Here is a 21,606-nt window from a genome sequence, read left to right on the forward strand (position 1 = left end):
TTTAGCCAACAAATGAACAGAATTATTTTTTAATCTTCCCTAGTGAGAAATGATTGCTGCCTGGTAACAAAAACAATTCAGAAACTGAAGCTTTTGTTGTAGCAGTGATTGGGCAGTAATGTGTCTATCCAAAACAAAAGGTACAGTCAGAGACAGGAATGTTTAATATTACTAACACAACACCTTTTCTTTAAATACAATTCATCTGAGTTGCTATGTATTTTTTAAAGCACTGCTCTATTAACAGTGTACCCATATTGCGAACAGCACTGCGGTATTTGAGAGACGATGGGTTATGCCAGTCCTGCGCAGCAGCCCTGTCATATAATGACTGTGGTGGTGGAGGTGGTGGGTAATCCAGTTTGTGTTAATCAGGCCTGATCTGTTGGGGCTTTAGAAAGGGAACTGGGGGGAGGGCTGAAATTGATTGTAGTAGCCGTGCAATTTGGACTGCATATTTACATATGTTTGAGATTAAGCAAAATTGCAAGTTTTCTATTCTCCTAGTTCCTGGATGGGTCTTCTTCTCCTTTTCTTTTAAAGCAGGCTTTGGTGTTGAGGCAATCTGGCATTATGGCTATTCAGAAATCAATGTCTTGTCTTCAGATGTACTATTAAAGATGACATGAACAGTTTGCAGAGGTGGTGGGCTCCCTTCAGTTGGGTGTGTTCAAGGGAAGGTTAGACAGTATCTGTTGGGGTTCTTAAATCTGGATTCCTGCACTGAAAAGGGGGTTGGGCTCAATCACCTAAATGCCCCCTTCCAACTCTACAGTGCCATAATTCTAGAGTACTCGGTCTCTTGTGTTTTACCTAGAGAGGGAAGCTTCCATAATAGTATTCATTCATTCATTCATTCATTCATTCATTCATTCATTCATTCATTCATTCATTCAATTTATATCCTGCCCGGACCTCCAAAATGGCACTCAAAGTGGTTCCTAATTTCTTGATCTCCTTACTGGTTGATCAGGAGCACCTCAATTCATTTTAAATAATTCAGTCCATGACCAATGTCAAGCACTGCTTTAGGATTTGAACAGTTTCTTGGATTTCAATTCTTGAGGATTTCAAGCACAGGTAGAAAACTATGGTCAGGATCTTGGATCCAAAGGTTTACCCTTTGAAAAAGAAGGGGTAGATCTAGTATAACAATTTCTTAAGGCCTATAAATCTTGGTGGACTGGCTGTACAAGCTGCTAGGTTACCAAAACAATAGAAATGGAACCTGATACAATCATGGCTTTTTTGTTGCTGTTGTTATGTGTGTAACATAATAATATATACAAAGATAATGTGTTATCTGAGGGACCGCCTCTCCCCAGTCACATCAGCCCGTCCCATTAGATCCAGCAGGGAAGGTATGCTATGCATTCCATCGGCCAGGGACTTGCATTTGGTGGGTCCCAGGAGGCAGGCCTTTTCTGCCGTGGCTCCCTCCTCGTGGAATATTCTCCCCCCCTGAAGTGAGGCTCACCCCCTCCCTGCTGTTGTTTAGGAAGTCCCTCAAGACCTGGTTGTGTCATCAGGCCTGTGGGTCTTTGGGAACCGGAGACATTCTTAGATGGCTCCACTGCAATTGATATTCTGCTCCCTCTGTGGGGTTTGTATATTTTAAAACCTAAATTTTAAAAAATTTGTGTGATAATGTTTTTATTTTAATAACTTTTAATCTTTTTATATGCCTGTTTTCATTCACTTGTTATTTTAATTGTTGTACGCCGCCCTGAGTCGCTTTGTGTGAAATGGGAGGCTATATAAATGGGCTAAATAAAGCATCAATAAATCAATAAATCCATGCATAATAAGTTATATTACATTAGCTAATGAAAAATGTGGCTGATTAACCATGTGAAAGTCAACTGAGTTTCCGACTCTGGCCAAATATATCCCTTTTTCCCTGTTCCCACGGCAAAAAGACATTTCCCATAGACTCCATTGCTTCTCTCTAGAGAATAATTGCAAGGCTTTCCAAGAAGAATGGAGGGGCTCTAGCTCATGGGTAGACCCTCTGCCTTGCAGGCCAAAGGCCCCAGGTTGATGTCCTGACCTCTAGGTAAGACTAGCAAATCTGAAATCGTGGAGAGCTGCTGCATTTGCAGTCAATATAGACAATACTAAGCTAAATAGACAAAAGAGTTGGGTTCAGGGTAAGGTAACTTCATGTTTGGATTCTAGGACATGGGACATTCTGGAACATAGGAAATGCGTGACAAAAATGGCACAGCTAGATATCCAACTGCATATCTACAAGAAAATTGGGCAGGTGTGTTGTAATGATACATGCGAGTGACACAATTTACTATCACACTATAAACTGCAGCTTTGCCCATGCTTCTAGAAAAAATTGCAGCAAAGGCCCATGGTTGTAGACCCCAACAGATCTGGAAATTCTGGGAGTCATAGTATTAACATGTCCAGAGGACTCCAGGCTGGGGGAAGCTGATGTATAATTCTCAAACAGCTACAGAGATATAAGATGCATGCTTCTTAGAGATACAGAAACTGCAACATTAAGTGGAATGTTTCTTTTAAAATGCCGATAAGAAAGACAAATTTTCATCATACCTACAGTTGTACAGCTTGCTGCACCTGGTCCACAAAACCCTTCAAAATTCTCATATAAATGGCATATCCCTCTATTAAATACAGAAGCTGGTGGTCTGTCTCATCTTTCTCTCCCAGCTTCTTTCACCCTTAACTGACTAGGTTCGAAGCTTCAGGGTCAACTGAAGGGCATCCCTCTTGCTTCCAATTAAGCCCTCTTCCCAGTTCAATTTTGTGGCATCTGCAGGAGTTAATTTGGGAGAGGAAGAAACCTGTGTTGTACCTGCTCCTTGATTTCCTCCAGTCCCAGGGTGGCAATGCTGCCCGAAGGCTTCTTCAGGGGAGGTTTGGGGCGCCGTAAGCCATGGGCCACCTTGTCACGGATCACCTGAAGCACAGCAAAAGACAGGATAATGGCAACAGCAGGGCTTTTGTATTCTGAGATGGTTGTGTAGCAGGAAATAGATGTAACCCTTCCCCTAGTTTTCCACTGCCCATCAAAATCATCATGCAGGCCATTATGGTTTCTGTCAAAGGCCCAAAGCTCCAGAGCAGAGGTACAGAACTTTTGGAAGGCTATGGGCTACATTCTGAAAAGTGGGTGAGCCTAAGGACCAGGATAAAAGAGATCTATATTTTTAAAATGTAAGACTACAATATAATTGATTGATTGATTGATTGATTGATTGATTGTACAGGGCTTCTAGGCCATTGCAAACAGAACTGCCAGCTAGTAAGATTACTACCCATAAGTAAGATTACTTTCTCCACTGTAAAGGGATACAATTTAGGGGCCAATTTTGAAAGTCTTTGGGGTCCTTCTTCAAAGGCTTGGGGCTTCTGATTGTATTCTTCCCTGTTTAGCTGGCAGTCTGAGGACATGGATAGTAGGAAATATTGCCAGCCAAGCCTCCTTTATTTGAATAATGGAAGAATGTCCCTCCTCTCCTTTTTATTGAATATGTTTTAAGGTTCACCAAATGTTGTTTTATATTATTGGATATATTTTACAGCTGTTTTAATTATAAACTGCTTTGTCTTGCTGCAGCCTAAGAAGCAATATTCAGGCATATTAAATCATAAATACATAAAATAAATAAATTTCATTTAATACCTAAATAATGTGTTCATCCACTGTATTACACTATGATTTCTTTAACCACATTTTAATAAATAAACTACCATTGGCTGAGTCCATACAACACAGTAAGTCAAATCCAAACAAACAATCTGGGTCCCCTGGACTGTATGTGGCCCTGAACCTGTTGTCTGATGGCCCCAGAACCTCCTCCGAACATGACTGGTGAAAATCAAAGTCATTGTTTCCTGTCACTTTGCAGCAGGAAATACACAAAAACAGCTCTATCCTAATTAAACAAGCACACAAAAGAGAGACCAAAACTTTCCGAAGTCCAGAAAAAAAAAATCCTGACCATGTCCACTTTGGGAACTTTGTCCACATGTCCTCACAATCATTTGCCACCCAAAATTCATGAAGCATAGACCTTGGTCATCAATACAGTTGAACTTCAGCTTTGATCACCCCGCCTACCGGTCATGCCGACTGGGGCTAACCAGAATTAGAAATCCAGCTACACTTAGTGGACCACAGGTTCCCCAGCCCCTTGCCCTGAGGAGAGGTGGTTGTTGTTGTTGTTGTTGTTGTTATTATTATTATTATTATTATTATTATTATTATTATTATTATTAGATTTTTTGTCCTGCCTTTATTATTTTTATAAATAACTCAAGGTGGCAAACATACCTAATACTCCTTCCTCCTCCTATTTTCCCCACAACAACCACCCTGTGAGGTGAGTTGGGCTGCGAGAGAGGGACTGGCCCAAAGACACCCAGCCAGCTGTCATGCCTAGAACTCACCGTCTCCTGCTTTCTAGCCTGGAGCCTTCACCACTTATTATTTCACAATCTGAGGACAGCACGACTCTCAAACAGGTGGGGACTCATCATTTAATGACAGAATTGTATTTAGTGCAGGGCAGAAGATTTCCCCCTTCTCCAGTCCAACTCCCTACTCCTTCCAGCCCAGCCTACTCTATTTCTGAGAGGGCTCTTACCTCACAGATGTAGTCCAGGATTTCCAAGACGGTTAGGACGCTGGCCCCAATGAAGAGGCCCATCTGGCCTCCAATGTCCCCTAGTGACAAAGGAGAAGACAAGGAAGAGGCACTAAGTAACCAGCCAGGGGTTGAGCATATTGATGGCTGGGAAGGACTGGGTGGTGGATCCTGAAGGCTGGATGGCAAGCATGGCTCTCTCCTTTTCTTTTGGAGCACTCCAGGGGTCTCTCTGTCTCCTCCAGAAGGAGAAGATGAAGGAGGGATAGGTGCTCATCCTGCTAGGTGAGCAACAAGCACCACAGTTCTTGAATAGGTGGTGCCTTGTGGAGAACTCTGGAAGCCTGATCTAGGTGCCCTTTTCTCTGTCATTGTGGAGGTTTTCTAAAAGAAGGAATGCTGGGAAAGGTACCACCAGTTATGGAGGCTAGAAGGCCTTCTTGCAGCTCTTAGCTCAAGAGCAGGCAGGTAACAGAAAGGGCCACTAAGGTGCCACAAGTTGCTATAAGACCCTGACATGGGCCTAGTAATAGTCCTCAGTCTAAGCCATCTTGAGTCAAAGCCAGGCTTGCTCACTCACCTTTTTCGTCTGCTCACACAATCCTTGCCTCCTCAGAACTTGCTTTGCTTCCAGGGTTGCAGCTCTCACACAGGGGGAATGGCAGAGAAGTAGCTATGTATGCTCACTCACCCAGAAGCCCTGCCAGATTATATGCCTTCTTCTGCTCAATTGCCTCATAATTCAGTGCTTCAAAGAAGATATCCAGCACCAAGAAGTTCTCCCTTAGGACAGTGGGAATAATGGAAGCAGGAGAAAGAAGATTTACAAACTGAGTTTTTCCACACATCCCTCAACATAGGCCCTCCAGGCCTTATTTGCTTTAGTTCTGTGTCACCACCACACTCTAGGAAGTTTGCTCACTGTCTGAATTCTTCTAATTCTCCTCAGCAACATGATACTCACCGGATATAGGTCTCATTGCGGTTGTATTTGCGAGCAAGGTACCGGGCTGAGCCCTTGTTGGGAATGCGCACCATGGAAATCTCCTTGCCGTAGCGAGTCAAGTTACAGGGCGTGGGACAGATACAGCGTTCCTGGGAATCTTCAATGGCTGTATCTATGAGTGAAAAGGCATGTATGGAAAAGATGGGCCTGCTTTAGAATAACATATCATGTAGCATAGATAATTGCTATCTATAAGGCTACAACATATGGACTAGATCACTGGTGGACATCCCCAGGGCTTCAGATCATATACAATTCTCAGGGATTTTGACTGCAGCCTACCAAATGTACCCTACTCCAATCATTCTTGGTTGCTCAGCAGATCTGGGATAGCACGTTTGTGAAGCGGGGGGGCAGGGCACCCAGGAAGAATTATTCCCATGAGCTTTATATCCTAGCTATTTTGTGCTCTGGCCATTCTGCCAAACAAGTGTTTGATGTTACTCTGTGTATGTGTCTCATGAGATAAAAAAGGGAAGCAGAAGGTTGTGCGTCCTTCTTTAAGTTGAGATGGGAGAGATGGTAGCTCTGGCCATAACCACAGATGTATGGATGTTTCTTATTTTGTAAGCTGCCAAAGGTCACAATATTGCAGTACGTGTCGTTTAAGGAGATAACAAATAAATAACCACCACTCTCTTTGTTCATAGCAGCTTCCACGCATTGCCACATGCATTCCTGGGGGAGGGGGCAAACACATTGTCTGCTCTTGGTCTAGATCCCCTTCAGAATTGCCACTGATCAACAGTTCTCACATGGCTGTCCTAGGATAGTTTGAGGAATTCTCAGCACTTGTAAATTCAGCTCACTGCATCACACACATGCACTTTCCCCAGGCTGGCAGCTATTTTCTTCCTTTCTACAAAGCTCATTAAAGCCAAGCTCAAAAGTTGTAATTTCAGCTACCCTGAGAATTTTGTGAAGTCATCATATAAACTATTCCTATTTCTTAGAGTGAAGAATGGATGGGGAAGGGGCATTTCTCACTCAAGATGCCACATGCCAAAAGTGCATTAGGTAAAACAAAAGAAAGAAATACATAGCCCATAGACGCTGGGTATACACATCCATTCACACATTCCCATTCATACAGCAATATATCCTCCATCATTCATATTTATCACCTCTTCTTTCTCTGTCTAAGGTGAATATGTCTTAGGAATTACTGAAACCTGGTAGGATGAAACTCACAAGTGGATTGCAAAGATCAAAGGCCATGACTTATACAAAATGAATAGACCTGACAAAAGGGGAGGTAGCAATATATGTGATGAAGTGCATACATCTGTAGCAATCCATGAATTTCAGCCTAAGGGTTCAGCAAGAACATCTGGCTAAGAATACAAAGGAGAAGAATCAACAAGGATACCATTGTCGGGGTGTGCTATAGATTGCCAAACCAGACTAAAAATCTGAATAAAGCCCTCCTGGACCAGGAGGAGAGATGTAATAATAACAGGAGACTTCAACTACCCAGACATCTGATGGAAAATAAGCCCAGCTAAGACTCCAAATTCCTCAGCAGTTCTGCTGACTGCCTTATTTTCCAGGAGGTTGAAGTAGAGACAAGGAGAACAGCTCTTCTAAGTCTGGCCCTAAACAATACCAAAGAACTGGTTGAAGAGATAAAAGCAGCAGGATCTTGGAGGGAAGTGACCACACTGTCTTGGGCTTCAAGAATTACCCTTCTTCCCCAAAAAGGAAGTATATCACATATACATAGTCATACATGCATATTTGACTTGAGGAGAGCTAACTTCAATAAGCATAGAGGAGTTCCCGCAGACAGAAATCCTTCGGTCATAGGAACACAGGAAGATTGGGAACTTCTTAAAAATAAGATACTAGAGGCACAATCACACACCGTTCAGACGAGAAGAAAAAGTAGGGAGAGAATAGTTTAGGAAACCACAATAGATATACAGGAGGCTTTTGAGTGAGCTATTTAAAAGAATGTGTATAGGAAATGGAAATGGAGTGAAATTATTGAGGAGGTATACTACCAAGTAGCTAATATTTGCAGAAAGTAAAAAATGCTCAAGAGTAAAAGAAACTTAAACTTGCAAGGAAAGCCACAAAAAGGGCTTTTTAGCCAAGCCAACTAAGAGGAAGAAAAGGGAAGGGGTGGGCTCACTGCTAGGAGAGGATGGTAGGATGGTTAGAGGCGATGAGCAGAGGCAAAGCTCCTTAGTTCTTTCTTTGCTTCAGTCTGATCCCTAAAGGGGATCTATGTTCCATTGGACCAAAACAGAAAAATTGAGAAAAGCAGCAAGATTGTTAAGGACTGTCTGGCTGCTATGGATGTGTTTTAGTCCCCAGGGCCAGATTAAGTATAGCCAGGAAGCTTAAAGGAGCTCACAGATGTTGTTCTGCAGCCTCCTTCTATGATTTTTGAGAAATCATGGAAGATGGGCATTATACCAGAGGACTGAAGAAGAATAAATGTTGTTCTGTCTTCAAAAAAAAGGGGGCAAAAGAGGACCTGGGTAACTACAGACCAATCAGCTTGACCATGATACCAGGCAAAACTCTAGAACAGATTATTAAGCAGTCCGTTTGTCAGCATTTAGAAACAATGCGGTGCATGGGTTTATCAAGAACAAGTCACCCCAAGTTAATCTGATCTCTGTTTTTGGTAGAGCAGCCTGTATACATTAATGACTCCATCAAGATGGAAGGTGATGAGTGGCATGCTGTAAGTTCTCTCCTGGGCCTGCTACTGCTCTACCTTTTTATCAATGACTTGGATGAAGGAGTTGAAGGGATGAAGGAGTCTGTAGATGACACAAAGCTCGAAGGCGTGTCTGATACTTTAGATGAAAGAGAAAATACAAGAAGATCTTAAATAGGCTTGAGCAGTAGGGCTGAAATGAATAGGATGAAATTTAACAGAGGGAAATATAATGTTCTGTGTCTCAGGTTCTGCATCTCAGGTTGAAAAATGTAAGGCACAATTTCCAGAAGACAGGGCAAGAATCCATTATAAGGATATGGAATTCAGTTGGATATCAAGAAAAAAAATTCCTAACATAGTCGTTCAAAAATGGAACAGATTTCCTTGGAAGGTGGTGCACTCTTCTTTGCTGGAGTTGTTTAAACCGACTGGATAGCCATCTATTGGGGATGGTGCAGTAGTGGATTCCTGCAATGGGCTGAGGTTTGGACTCCAATCTCCAGTCCTTATATTTTATCATCTGTATGATTCTCTTTTTTTCTTCCATACACATCAATCCATCTATCTCTTTCCCTCCCTATTCTTCCTTTCTCTTGCTGCATACTTGCCTTCAGAGAAGGAGGAGAGAACTTTAGTTGGCCAGTCAAGAGTCTGTGGGCTGAAACCTGCCTTAAGACACCAACCAGCTGCTCCCACAAAAGCAACTAAAGCTCTATTTTGCTATGATTGGCTGTCTAGATCCTTTCCTTACTGGTCCCTTCATGGTCTGTTAGATACCTTCAAAAGTACCTACCTAGTGTGTGGTCAGCACATTCAATGTAGACGTTGGGTGAACAGATGGTCTCATTGCCTGAAAGAGAAGAACCTGGATAGTAGTTAGCTAGAGATACCTCCTTAGATCTCTTTACCCAAATCTGAGCTCCTGTTATTCCTGGGGATGGGACAGGGAGAGGGTGTCTAGTTATTTTGCTATGTGGATGTAGATGAATGTATCTTTCACCCTGCTGCTTTGGTACAAATGCATCTGCTTGCTAGAAACCACAGGAAGGCAGTGTAACACTGCTTTCTCCACTTGGTGCTCTGTGCATGTTGGACTTACCACCACTACCAATAAGTCAGCATGACAATTGACTTTCTGGGGGTGGATGATGGGTATTGTAGTTCAGCATGTATGCAGGGCATCAAGTTTGGAAAGATTCGCCTGATGTCATAGTTAAACAATTCTCTGAGCCAAATAATATTATTCAGAGCAATAACCTGGGTGAAAAATTTAGTTTATAGAATCCAAGGACCGGTGAGATCTGTGTGTAAGCCAATAGCACTGCTTCCCTCTGGGTTTTGAAATATGGGTCAGAGAGAGTACATATGGGTCAGAGAGGTGATAACTTTCCATGGTAACAGAAACCAGCAGGAATCTAGAGTATTCCAGCATTTGGTGGGGTGGATTGCATTGCAGCCAATGCTGACAATGAGAGATCCTGTAGAAAATGAGGGAGTGAAGGAGGCATAAGAGCTATTGAAGGATGGCCCAAGTGGGATTGTTGCCAGCCCTACGTATCCCAGGATATGAGACAGTATAGTTTCCCACTTAGGATGCCCAAATTCTAGATAATAATCACTATGGAGAAAAAAAATCGCATATCAGACCCACTAGATTGGACTCAGGGCAAAACTCTAAACTGCAGTTAGTTGATTCATAGTGCCTAGGGGCTTGTAGAACAAGTAAGGGGGCTGGGTCAGGTATTATTTTTTTCCCTGCAACACAGGATATACAATAAAGTATGAGGACAGGGAGGGTGCAAAGCAGTCCCCTCCAGTCTTGTCCTTTCCCAAAAGGATGGCTCTTGGGATAATGGGAGCTGTGATTCAACATAGTCAGAGAGTACCTGGCTGAGCAAGACTGGTATAAAGATGTTCTGTTCATATCTGTGTGGATTCCTGTATCTTTATTAATACTAATATTACTGACAAACAGATATTGATCAGGTGAAAGTTTTCTGGAACTGGAAACAAATGGAGGGAAAAGTTTCACCAGCTTTGTGTCTGAGTGTCAAATTGTGACATTCAAAACACTGGCGCAGATGTGAGCCAAGCCAAGGTTAGCCCCACGGGTCCATGGCAAACACGTTCCTGTAGTGGATACTCCAGGCAACTAAGGCAGAGGGCTGAGAAGGGTTGCCTTACCTGGCATATGCACCATGCGACACTGGCAATTTTGCACCACAGCCTCTTTCTCACACAACAGCCGGCAAGCAGCAATGCTGTAGCTCTCATAGCCAGGCAGGATCTGTTCTTCCTTCACGCTGGCCCGGCAGCTCCCCCAAGGCTGGGGCAGATATGTCAGCTGCAGGAGAAGGGGAGCAAGCTCAACATCAAGAGAAGCTGTGTTGGCCAATGACGCTATCTGAAAAGCCTCTCCTTATTTATGAACTTTTGTAATACGACTTTCTATCCCACTTTTCCATCATTAAAAACAGTCCAAAGCAGGATGCAATAAAGTACATAACTAGTTTAAAGCAATTTAAAAAAGAAAAGGAAAAATCTACCAAACATTAAAAAAAAAAAAAACTTGAAAAACTTGAAAACGTGGACAATACTAGGCCAGAAAGGCATCATAGCAGCGGTTTAACAAAAAGTAGAAGGTGAACAAGTATATCTGAAGCTGGTGCTGGAAACCTAAAAATCCATGAATGAAGAGGAAAGAAATTCCAGAACTGGACAGTTGTACAAAAAATGCTCTCCTTTGGGCCATGGCTCTAGCCCGAGGAGTATATTTTCCTGCTAAAACCCTTTTTCGAGGCCTCTCCTTGCACACTAGCCAGCAGCCTCTGTTGTAAATAACTTTTACCCATTTTTCTCCAATCTAAACCTGAAGTACTAACCATGAATTTCATTCTTAAGGCTAGAAGGTTTTACAGTTGCCTCTGATTTTATGGGGTTCTTTAACATCTCAGACTCATGTATTTGCTTTTCTAAATTATTACACATTGTAGCAGCTAAGAATCTGAGCTGAGGAAATCTCTACTTTAAAACACAAACAGTCTTTATTATCACAGCTTCAGTACCCTTTGTCCTCCCCATCCGGCAGGATTAGGCTTTGAATAACATCCAGCATGAGAGACACATGCAGCATCTTGTAATATTAATTTGTCATTGGATTTAAACCCCATCTCTCCTCCAAGAGGTAATGGCAGAGTACTTCTTCTTCCAATTTTATTCTCCCAACAGCAAGGTTGAACTTAGAGGTAGTGACTGTGGGACTCCCAACTCCCACAAAGAACTTCTATGGATGAGCATTGTTTCTAAAATGGTAGAGGACTAGAATGTAGCTAACCCCAAGATCAGAATCTAATGAGAAAATAATGTGATGAAAAGTGATGTGATGTGAAGTGAAATGACCAATCAAGCTGATTCCAACAGAGTTTGACAGAATGCAAACAAATGAAACTTCAGAGTACAAATTTTGACTTCTCTTTCGCTATGAATATTTTCTTTAATGCCACCTGGCTGAAGGGAAGATGGACCGTTCATCTGTATACACCAATTAACTGATATGTTTGAATATTTTTAAATTGACCCCTTCCTTATGCTGAGGTTCAGCTATAATTCAAAGAAAGCTAGGTGGCATTAATGACATTTAATTGGAAAGTGTATTGCAATGGGGTGGAGTAGGAACAGAGACATTAGACTGTCCCTGTTCAGTGCAATTAAGGTAATAATGCTTAATTCAAGGATATTTCTTGGAATGGCTTTTGAGTCAGATATTTTTAAGACCTGCACAGCTTTCTCTGATTATAGGAACTGTATTTACCTTCTCAGGTTTTTCCTGGGACTCAAATGTCTGCAGAGTTATTTTGGCACCAGCTCCAGAATCTTAAATAACGCTGCTTGTTTCTTTTTTCGTGGAACATAGTTACGCTACAAAATTACATTTCTTTTGTATCATTTTAACTCTCATGGTTTCTTCAAAGAATCCTGGGAACTGTGGTTCTGTGAAATGTTGGGCTTTCTTTTTTAGAAGTTCCTGTCCCATAGCACTACAACTGCCACAGTTCCCTGGAGAAACTGAATAACCATTAAACCAATTTAAGTATCTTACAAATATTGGCCCATTGTAGAAGAGGTTAGAAAAGGAAAACAACAATGGCCACCTTAACAAATTGGCAGGTATTTCAGTGTCTTCTTTCAAATTGCAGTAGAGTTGGAAAACTGCAAAACTTACTGAATAACCTGAAAATGTGTTCTGCTGCTGTCTTTTTGGCTATCAGCTAGAAGAGTTATTGCTTTATTTAACTCCTCTGCAAGCAAGAGCCTGATTAAAATATCCAGGCTTGACTCACAGTAGGATCTCCTGAGTAGAATTCACTGTAGTAGTATACATCTGGCACCTGCTTCTGGATGTGGCCTGGAATTGGCTGGGAGGGATCTCGGTTCAATGAAACTCTGACTATGCTTTTTATTGACAATCCTTCCTCTCCTCCACCTAGTCTAACTAATCAAATAAGAGTCCTATGAAGTCCTAGGGTATTATATTTCTGTTAAGATGACATTCAAGATCACATCCTTTGAGAATGTTTTCACCAGAATGTTATTATAGTCCAGACACTGGTCTCACCTATAACAGCTCATAGCTGACTCAAGGGACGAGCATCATTTGAGAAACATGATGCTACATCACAGCTTTCTCCAGTCTAATACATTCCAGATGTGCAGGACTACAATTCCAAAGTTCCCAGTCAGCTTGGAATTGAAACAAACACATTGGGGAAAGGACCTGCTTGTGGAAGACTAATTTATCCTTCCTTCCTTCCTTCCTTCCTTCCTTCCTTCCTTCCTTCCTTCCTTCCTTCCTTCCTTCCTTCCTTCCTTTCTTCCTTCCTTCCTATTTAGTTGGCTTCCTATCTCACCTTGGCAATTCTGGGTGGCTAATAACATTTTAAAGCATAATATAAATAACATAAAATCACAATACATATAATAACAACCAAGGTAAAAGCCAATCTGCCACAGATAAACAAGAACCTCCTGGGCTCCAAATAACAATCTGACCCCATGCCAGGGAACACATCCAAGTCTTCAAGGCTTTGCAAAAAGCCAGCCAGGTCAGGGCCAATATAAGCTTGGGGGAAATGGTGTTCCAAATGGTGTCCAGGTGCTATGGCAGAAAAGGCATTCTTTCTGGGTCTCTGTTCGCATGCCTCCCACCATTCTCAGATTCTCCCAAATAATGTCCTGATTCACACTTCCTCAAGCTAGAGGGACTTCTACTTTCTCCCTTGGCTCTCACCCGTTGCTCCTGGCAGGAAACAAAGGTCTGGAAACCAGGGGAGACTCCAAATCCCAACTGATGAATGTAGGGTGGCTCATCCTGGCTGTGGATCTGTACCCGAATTCCAGCTTCAAATGATGTCTCATCTGTAACAAGAAGTAGTGGTGCTGTTGTTAGGATTTTTCGGGCAGGGGGGCTAGACATCAATGGAATATATTCATTCATCTGACCCTTTGTAGGCACATTCCTCTATCTTTTCTGCCCTTATGACTGTGTTGTTTCTTGCCTTGTTAAGGGGATTCATTAGTTATCAAATAATAAAAGCATTCATATAGATTTTATAATTGCTATATATTACAACTTCTAAAAACATCACAGGTACGCTGCCAGGATCTCTAGAATTGGTACATATAAGCGCTTTATTTTTTCATGAGTCTGACATGATGGCATATGCACTCTCGTAATCCTGACAATTAATCTTTGTATTATTTTCAACCCAACCAAATGTTGGAAAGGAGTTGCCAGCTCCTCTTTCTAAGACTCCCGCCATCCTCCCAGTCACATGACCCAGATCACATTTATTATTAAGGGATTAGAAAGAATTCTAAAAGCTGTGGTTTACATATGTTCCCTACCTTGTTTAAAAAACACAGTATGTAGTGATAACTGAACCATTTGGACAGTAGCAATATTTTTGGTATTCAGGTACTGAGTACGATGTACAACAGCTTTCCTAACTTTGGGAACTTGGGTCTTTAACTCCCAACACATCTGGAGGACAACAAGGTGGAGAAAGTTGCTACAGAATTTTTACTATTAAAAGTAACACGTTTGTGAATCTTAGTTACTTCCAGCCTACTGCAGATAGTCATTTAATCAATATTTCTGGGCTTTGGGAACTGGAAGCAATATCTGTCTTGCATAGAAGGGGAAAAAATAGTACCAGGGAGTCAGGACAGGGATCGGCCTCTGGACTAATACTAACAGTGTAATCAAATCATATCTCTTTGGTCTCTTCCTGGTATCATGCAAGCTCTTACTGGTTTCTCTCCAGATGGGCAGATATTCCTCCTGTTGGATGTCCAACATGATCTCCAGCCCGTTCCCCATCCCACTCTGGCGAGTCACGCGTGGTTTGTTTCGGTCACCATTGAATGTGTAGCATTTCCCATAGCGTGTGTAGACCTGTGGAGAAAGGACAGTTCAAAGGGAACCAATATCATGAGGATGTCAACAAAGAGTCCACATATTAGTACGGTTAGCAGGAGTGGGAAAATTTGCCTTTGTCTGTAGCAATACTACTGAAATTTCCCTTCAGCTATTCTAATCCTAATCCATTCTTCACTCTGTTTACATCTCTGTTTCATCAGGAAAGAAGAATTTGGGATGCTCCAAATATTGCTGGATTCTAATTCCCATCAGCCTCAGCCAATATGACTAACGGTCAAGGATGATGGAGGCTATAATCAAGAAACGTTTGTTCTTTTTTTCCTCCCCCACTTTCTCCTTTTAAAAAAGCAGATAATAAAGGAGAGAGAGAGAGAGAGAGAGACAGACAGACAGACAGACTGACTTCCTTCTGGAGAGCCCCTGTCCTGCCTGATAAAGTTTTCTTGGCTACTTTCATCACATCAGAGGACAATTCACTCCAGCATAAAAGAGAGATGGATATAGCAATCCAGAGAGGAATGAAATTATATAGCTACACAAGAGACAAAGAACACTACAGTCTTTAGAAAGTCAGAGGGCATGTTTACTGTGCACTTCCCAGGGGCACCTAACTGATCACTGAGAAGCAAAACATGGGACTAGAAAGGATTTTGATGTGATCCAGCAGCTTTTGTAATTTTATAATATACTTTGGAGCAACTATCTGATTTTTTTGAGACTGGGGGTGAAGAAGAGGAGAGAAATGGTGCTGGAAATCAAAGAATATAGCAATCTCCAGAATTCAATAGCAAGTCTGGGAGGGACACTAATCAGAGGGGAACCAACATGAAATCTGGCAGCTGATATCCCTCAAGGTGTGATGGTGGTTGCTTCTGTATCTTGGGCCCTCAAGAAGTTCAACCGCTTCCTTAAACAAACTGGAGAAACCACTCCTTCTTTTGATGCTCATCAGATACAATCAGGATGCTAATACTAATCACTTTAGAGCAATTTCCTTTTTCCTTAGACACCATCAGTCTGATCTTCCAGATCTCTGAACTGTTTGGGATCTATCAGAAATATTTTAGGATTTGTTATTTTCTGTGGAATCAAGATACACAGAATACTTTGATCATCCCAGTATGTGAAGCCACACAGAAACGGTAGTTTTTGTCAAAACAAATGGGTGGTTTATTAACAGAGATAATAGGTATAATAGAAATGCTGTTCAGACACTAGGGAGAAAACAATATCGATTGCCAAGAAAACAGAACTGAAATGGAAGCTTAGCTTATATTTCATGGGGTTTTTTTCCCAAGCCACAGAATCTAAGTCATGTCCTAAGACCCAAGTTTAGAATTCATAGCATCTCAGTCCCCAGGACTGGGGGTCATAATTTCAGAATGAACAATAACAGGAGCCTGTGATGAAAGGGTAGATTACTTGCATTCTGCTAAAACAAGTAAAGGTTAACTGGCCACTTCGTTATAAGGCAGGAAGACAGAGAGCTAAGGGAACTTAGAGAGGGAGGTTAACAGAAAATTCAGCTGATGGGGCACAGAATAGAAAAAGGGAAACTAAAAGCAGATAACCTGTACACATAAAACAACAAAGAAGGTGGACATTGGTAGCCCTTGCTCTGTAAATAAGTCCAGAGGAGTTCATTGATGTGATTCTGAAAAGAAAAATGTATGTTATATGCTATCTGTTCATACAATGTTACTACTAAATAAAAATTTAACTGTTTATAATCAGTTGCTCCTCTGAATAATTGAGAGGTAGAATAAATATTCATCTTACCATTTCATAACTGCAACGTTATGTTAAAAGAAGAAGTTTTAAGAAAGGAGAGAACCTCATTATAAGAATGATCATTCTGGGTTGATGGCCACAAGACCCTGAAGTATATTTATTTCCAAAATGAACATTATGCCATTTCTGATCAAATAAATAAGTTTGTCCCACGCAGCCCTCCAAATATTTTGTGCTCCCAGTTCAACCTTTGTATTTCTCCCTCCTCTCCTGTTCCATGAGAATGCCCACTTTTCCATGCTGTGAACTTGCATCCATATGAATCCCATTCACAACTAAAATTCATGAATGGCAATACAACACATTTACTGGGGAATCCAACTGTGCTGTACTCTTGGCCTGGCATCAGGGACATTGCTGGTCCAGTCACAACCATCTACCTATTGATGTGGCTTCTGTACAGGAGAAACGTCCACTCACATGTAAGGCTTCTTTGTGATCGAGCCATTGTCTGCCAAGTGATTGAGAATCCCAGTCTCATGAATGCAATTCTTGGCTTGTTCAGGACAGATATCCATGCTAATGTTTGGATGGCTGGAAGAGGACCAGCAGCAAATGGTGGCAGGACAGCCCCATTCCCTAATACTGATATAAATTGCTCTGCTATTTTTCTCACTCCCCCTCTTAATAAGCACCCGCTTGGGCTGATTCTGTATACTTTACAACAGAGATAGTGAATTTGGTGCACTCTACATTTTTGGATTACAGTACCCATCAGCCTCAGTCACAGACAAATGGAGAGCACAAGGATGTGGCCAAAACTTCTGGAAGCTCCAGGCTATCTGTTCCTGGATAGACAGTGCTTTTCCAATATCCTCTCTGCAGGACAAAGAACCTCTTACTAAGGAATCTGCAGCAAGATTTCTGATACTGAAAAGATTCTGAGACATATTCTAAGCAACTCTCCACCCAGTGTCCCAGTTACTTCAGACCAACTACAACATCACGTAGGAGTAAAGACCAAGTGGCTCAGGGCAGCAGACTCCCTCACTGCAAAAGCTTCAGGCTCTTCTCAGGGACATGCATCTTCTGCAGCTCAACTGTACAGACTTGAAGCCAATTGTTTAATGATCAATGAGAACCAGCAATGGCTTGGATCACATGTTAAGTACTCTATTGGACAATGGAAGGGACTGAAGTGAAAATCAGTTATACAGCTGACTAAAGCTCTGCTATCTTCTAGAAAATAATCTGTCCTCTTATCCCTCTTCTTTTAGGGCATGTTGCAAGAGACTTTCTATTTCTAGATTATGTCACTAAAATCAAATGACCAACTTTCTACCCCAGTGCAACATCTAATAAAGATGTTTTTTACATGGAGATTGAGCAAAATAAATCCATACTTTCATTTGTTCCCTTTTCTTACGACACATACTCGTTTCAGCCAGGGTTCACCCTAGTGCATGATCTGTGCCAGAAACGGATGTAGACAGTGTGCTTCTCCTGGACCTTTTAGACTTCTTAGAAGCCTTCAATAACATCAACTATGGTATCCTTCTGAGATTGTCTATGATGGCTAGGAGTTGGAGGCACTGTTTTACAGCACCTTGAATTGGACTAATGAAGCTCCTCCAAGACAGGTATTATTCTGTTTAAATCAGTTTAAATACTATTTATTAAATACTAACATTAATACCAGTTAATAAATAGGATGCCACATTCATCTTCTGTGTAGTCTTCAAAGGCAGACCCGTGTAAAGTGCACTTCACAAAGCAGGTAATCACTGTCAGGCCATAATGTTCCAGGAAGGTCTGCAGCTGGAACACCAGTCAAAGCTGGGGACAGATCCCCCTATCCCCAGCCTCCACCTGCCTATCCAGCAATAGCCATTTCTAGGATGACCCCTAGATCACTGACCTTCTTCAAGGGAACACTTCCCACAATTACTGCTGGGACAAGTAAGGTGCCAAATGATTTCTGCACAAACAGCACCTCCTTCTTGCAGGGATTAAGCCTTTGCTTGTTTCTTCCTATTCAGATCACAAAAGCCTCCAGACATCAGGATTTCTGCCACTTCCTCAAGGTGGCATGGGATGGAAATATACAGTTGGATGACCAAACCAATGGATGTCGTCCCCCAACAGCTTCACATAGATGTTAAACAATAGAGGTTAATGCAAGCACTGCATTCAGTGGACCAATGCCACTGATGTTAAAAAGGTTGCACTCCATTCCACATTAGGTATCTGTGTCAATGACTACCAGTGCAAGCTCCTGTAAAGCAGCCCATGTAGCTTCATCACACACAAGAAGCAGATGGTGGTCAGGGCCATGGAGCCATCTAAGCGAGACGCAAGAAGGGATCCATTTGGGCAGCAGGATAAAGGCATCTTCAGAACAATTCAACAGATACCAACAGGTAGTGCAGATCCCTAAGCTAAAGTGTCCCAGATCTTCTCCAGGGCTGTACCTGAAAGAAATCATGATTCTTGACTTAAGTAGTGTGTTGCTTTCTGTAGAGGGCCCATGATTCATTCCACCACAAGATACCAGTTGTGCCAGATGCCTCCAGCTGTTTTCTGATTAACAAGGGAAGGGAGATGTCCCAGTGTCAACACTCTCCCATTGCCCTTTATTTTTCAAACATAATTTCACATCTTGGGTAACAGAGGGTTGAAAGTGATAACAGGGAGGGAGTGCTGTTGGGGAAGAGGCAATTGCACACCTCATCCCATATGGACAATGATTTGTCCATTGAATTGCCTAGATTGACCTTCCATTGAGGTTCCACACTCAGCAATCACACAAGGGACTTTCACAGACAGAACTGACAGTGCATCTGTGCCCTGTATTTTCAGATAACCCACCCCACGGGTTGCATCTCAACTGCTAGATTTAAGTACGAAATTCCCTTCTTGTTGGCTCCAGTTGATCCTGCAAGCCCTTCATAAAATCAAATGCCCCGTGACAATGCCCAATGTAACAGACTCCTGACTCCTTATCTGCCAGCCCTTTTACTCAGCCTTCTTTATTGTCTTTTGTTTTGCCACTCACAGGGCACAACTGATTCTCCCTGGCAAAAACCAAGAGTGCCTACAGCTGTTTCCAACAGCTGGTTTGTTTGTTTGTTTGTTTAAATCCATTTATATGGCTGCCCATCTTGCCACAGCACTCTAGATAGCTAAGGTAAGATTATAAACTCAATACAGCCAGACATTAATAATAAAGATACACAATGATAATAAATATACATCAAGGCAGCTGAAGACAAGCCATCATAAATAAATAGCCCCATTAACTTCCCAACCTCCATGCCTGGGAAAACAGCCACATTTTTAAGGTTTTACAAAATGCCAGCAGAGTCAGGGCCAACTGGATCTTGGGGGGCATGGTGTTTCAGAGGACAGGTTCTGCAACCAAAAAGGCCTGCTTCCTAAGTCTGCCAGATGATATTGCCTGATAGATGGGACCTGGAGCATGCCCCTTCTTGTGGGATGGGTGCAAACAGTTGGAGAAAGGCAGTCCCACAAATAACCCAGCCCCACACCATGAATGGCTTTATAGATGACAATCAGCACTTTGAATTGTGCCCAGAAGCACACTGGAAGCCAGTGCAGCTCATGAAGCAGAGATGTAACATGGGTATACCCAGGTGAGCCCATAACTCCTAGTGCTGCTACATTCTGGACCAGCTAGAGTTTCCAGGTGTTCTTCAAGGGCAGCCCCATGTTCAGCACATTACAGTAATATACTCTGGAGGTGACCAAGGCCCGAGTGACTGTATAACTAGTGTACAAGTTGTAGCAGTGCAAAGTGCGAAGCAGAAGCTGTGCAAAGAGTCGAACAGGAGTTGTGAGTTCAGGAGGACTCCCAAATTTTACATCAGTTCTCTTCTGGAGCTGGCTTCCAGAGAAACTGCCCAAGAAGAATTTGTGAGATAAAAACCAGGCCACGTAAAAAGGATTAAATACCTCCTCCTGCCCCCATATTCTTCCCTGACAAAACCCATCCTGCTCTACCCAAACCAGAATGGTGCAAGGCTGCTGGCATTTAACAACAGATCCCTGAGAGAAAGCTGACAACATCTGGGAAAGGTCCAGTTTAGGAAATATTTTTATTATTAGAGGGGGAAATATTTTTATTGCCCACAGGGGGACAGAATAGAAATTGACCAAAAGGATACAACAGACTATAATGTTTGATCAAAAAGGCCACAGAGCCACAGATGATATTCATACACCAGAAAAGTTTGGAGGAATCTGTGGTCTGGGTGTTGCTATGCCATCCTAGAAATCTCTGCCAAATCTTTGGCTGTGGTGGGTATGTACTTGAATCTCTGGAAACTCTTGGAGCTGATACGGTCCATCAAATCTGGCCATATTGACTCCTACTACAAACATTGACTCCTACTACTCCACCATCACTTTACTTGAAAAAGGGTCTGTGACTCAGAAGACCCCATGTTCTCTTTCATAAAGAACAGAGAAGACAAAGCCTGCCAGAGATGTCTTATTAAAAGCTTCTCATGTAATGTTGCACAAAAATGTCAATAGCTCAGCTCATCCCAACCTGACAGGATGAAGGGCTATTACATCTGACTTTTTCACTAAAATGAGAGTGCCAATGAAGCAGGCAGCTTTGTGCCTAACATGGATCATAGAGCACCATGAAAAAAGCAACAAACTCCACTTGTCACAGTCTCTTTGTACAGCAGCCTGCTGGTGCTACCCTGTTCCCTCCCTCCCTGCTCAAAGCCCTTCTTGTCACTTTCAGTTGTTCCTGTCACTCCTGGGGGCTCTGAAGTGGCTGCCTGCCAGCGTGCCCCCTGTCTAGCTTGCAGGTTGCCTAACAAGCCCTTCCTGATTACATACTCCACTCATTACCGCCCTAATTCTGCATCACAATTAATTGTGGTAATTAATAAATATTGATTACAGCCAACAATTGGAGCTGATCTCTCTCAGTAATTAAGCATTGCAGAAGCACCAGCCTCTTCTGCTTTTGACCTTCTTTTCCCTTTCAAGCTGTAGGAGACAGCATTTCAATCCTCCAGGTTCAGAGGTCTACAAGGAGCCTGGATACAAATGAGCTGTTCAGGTGCCTTCTTTGCCTAATAAGGAGTCAGCGACA

At 42.3% G+C, this 21,606-nt stretch overlaps 1 protein-coding gene across 6 annotated transcripts in view; it reads right to left on the bottom strand.

The window, feature by feature from the left end:
• Positions 1–21,606, bottom strand: part of ASIC4 (acid sensing ion channel subunit family member 4) — a 91,664-nt gene that overhangs the window by 13,189 nt on the left and 56,869 nt on the right. For 5 of the 6 annotated variants that reach the window (XR_015797159.1, XM_088146338.1, XM_088146335.1 and 2 more), the window contains 8 exons: positions 14,615–14,759; positions 13,593–13,720; positions 10,490–10,649; positions 9,099–9,170; positions 5,590–5,743; positions 5,317–5,408; positions 4,626–4,705; positions 2,831–2,935 (listed from right to left, as the gene is read on the bottom strand). Coding sequence is in view for 5 of the 6 variants with exons in the window: in XM_088146338.1 (XP_088002464.1) it covers positions 2,831–2,935; positions 4,626–4,705; positions 5,317–5,408; positions 5,590–5,743; positions 9,099–9,170; positions 10,490–10,649; positions 13,593–13,720; positions 14,615–14,759 (936 nt within the window). In the remaining variant the exon portion in view is untranslated. The remainder of the gene's footprint in view (positions 1–2,830; positions 2,936–4,625; positions 4,706–5,316; positions 5,409–5,589; positions 5,744–9,098; positions 9,171–10,489; positions 10,650–13,592; positions 13,721–14,614; positions 14,760–21,606) is intronic. The other variant, XM_007434839.3, reaches the window with a different exon arrangement.

Source organism: Python bivittatus, unplaced genomic scaffold (assembly GCF_059951505.1).
Source record: "Python bivittatus isolate LINGU-HERP-01145 unplaced genomic scaffold, Pbiv_v1 ctg000480_np1212, whole genome shotgun sequence".
Classification (NCBI taxonomy): domain Eukaryota; kingdom Metazoa; phylum Chordata; class Lepidosauria; order Squamata; family Pythonidae; genus Python; species Python bivittatus.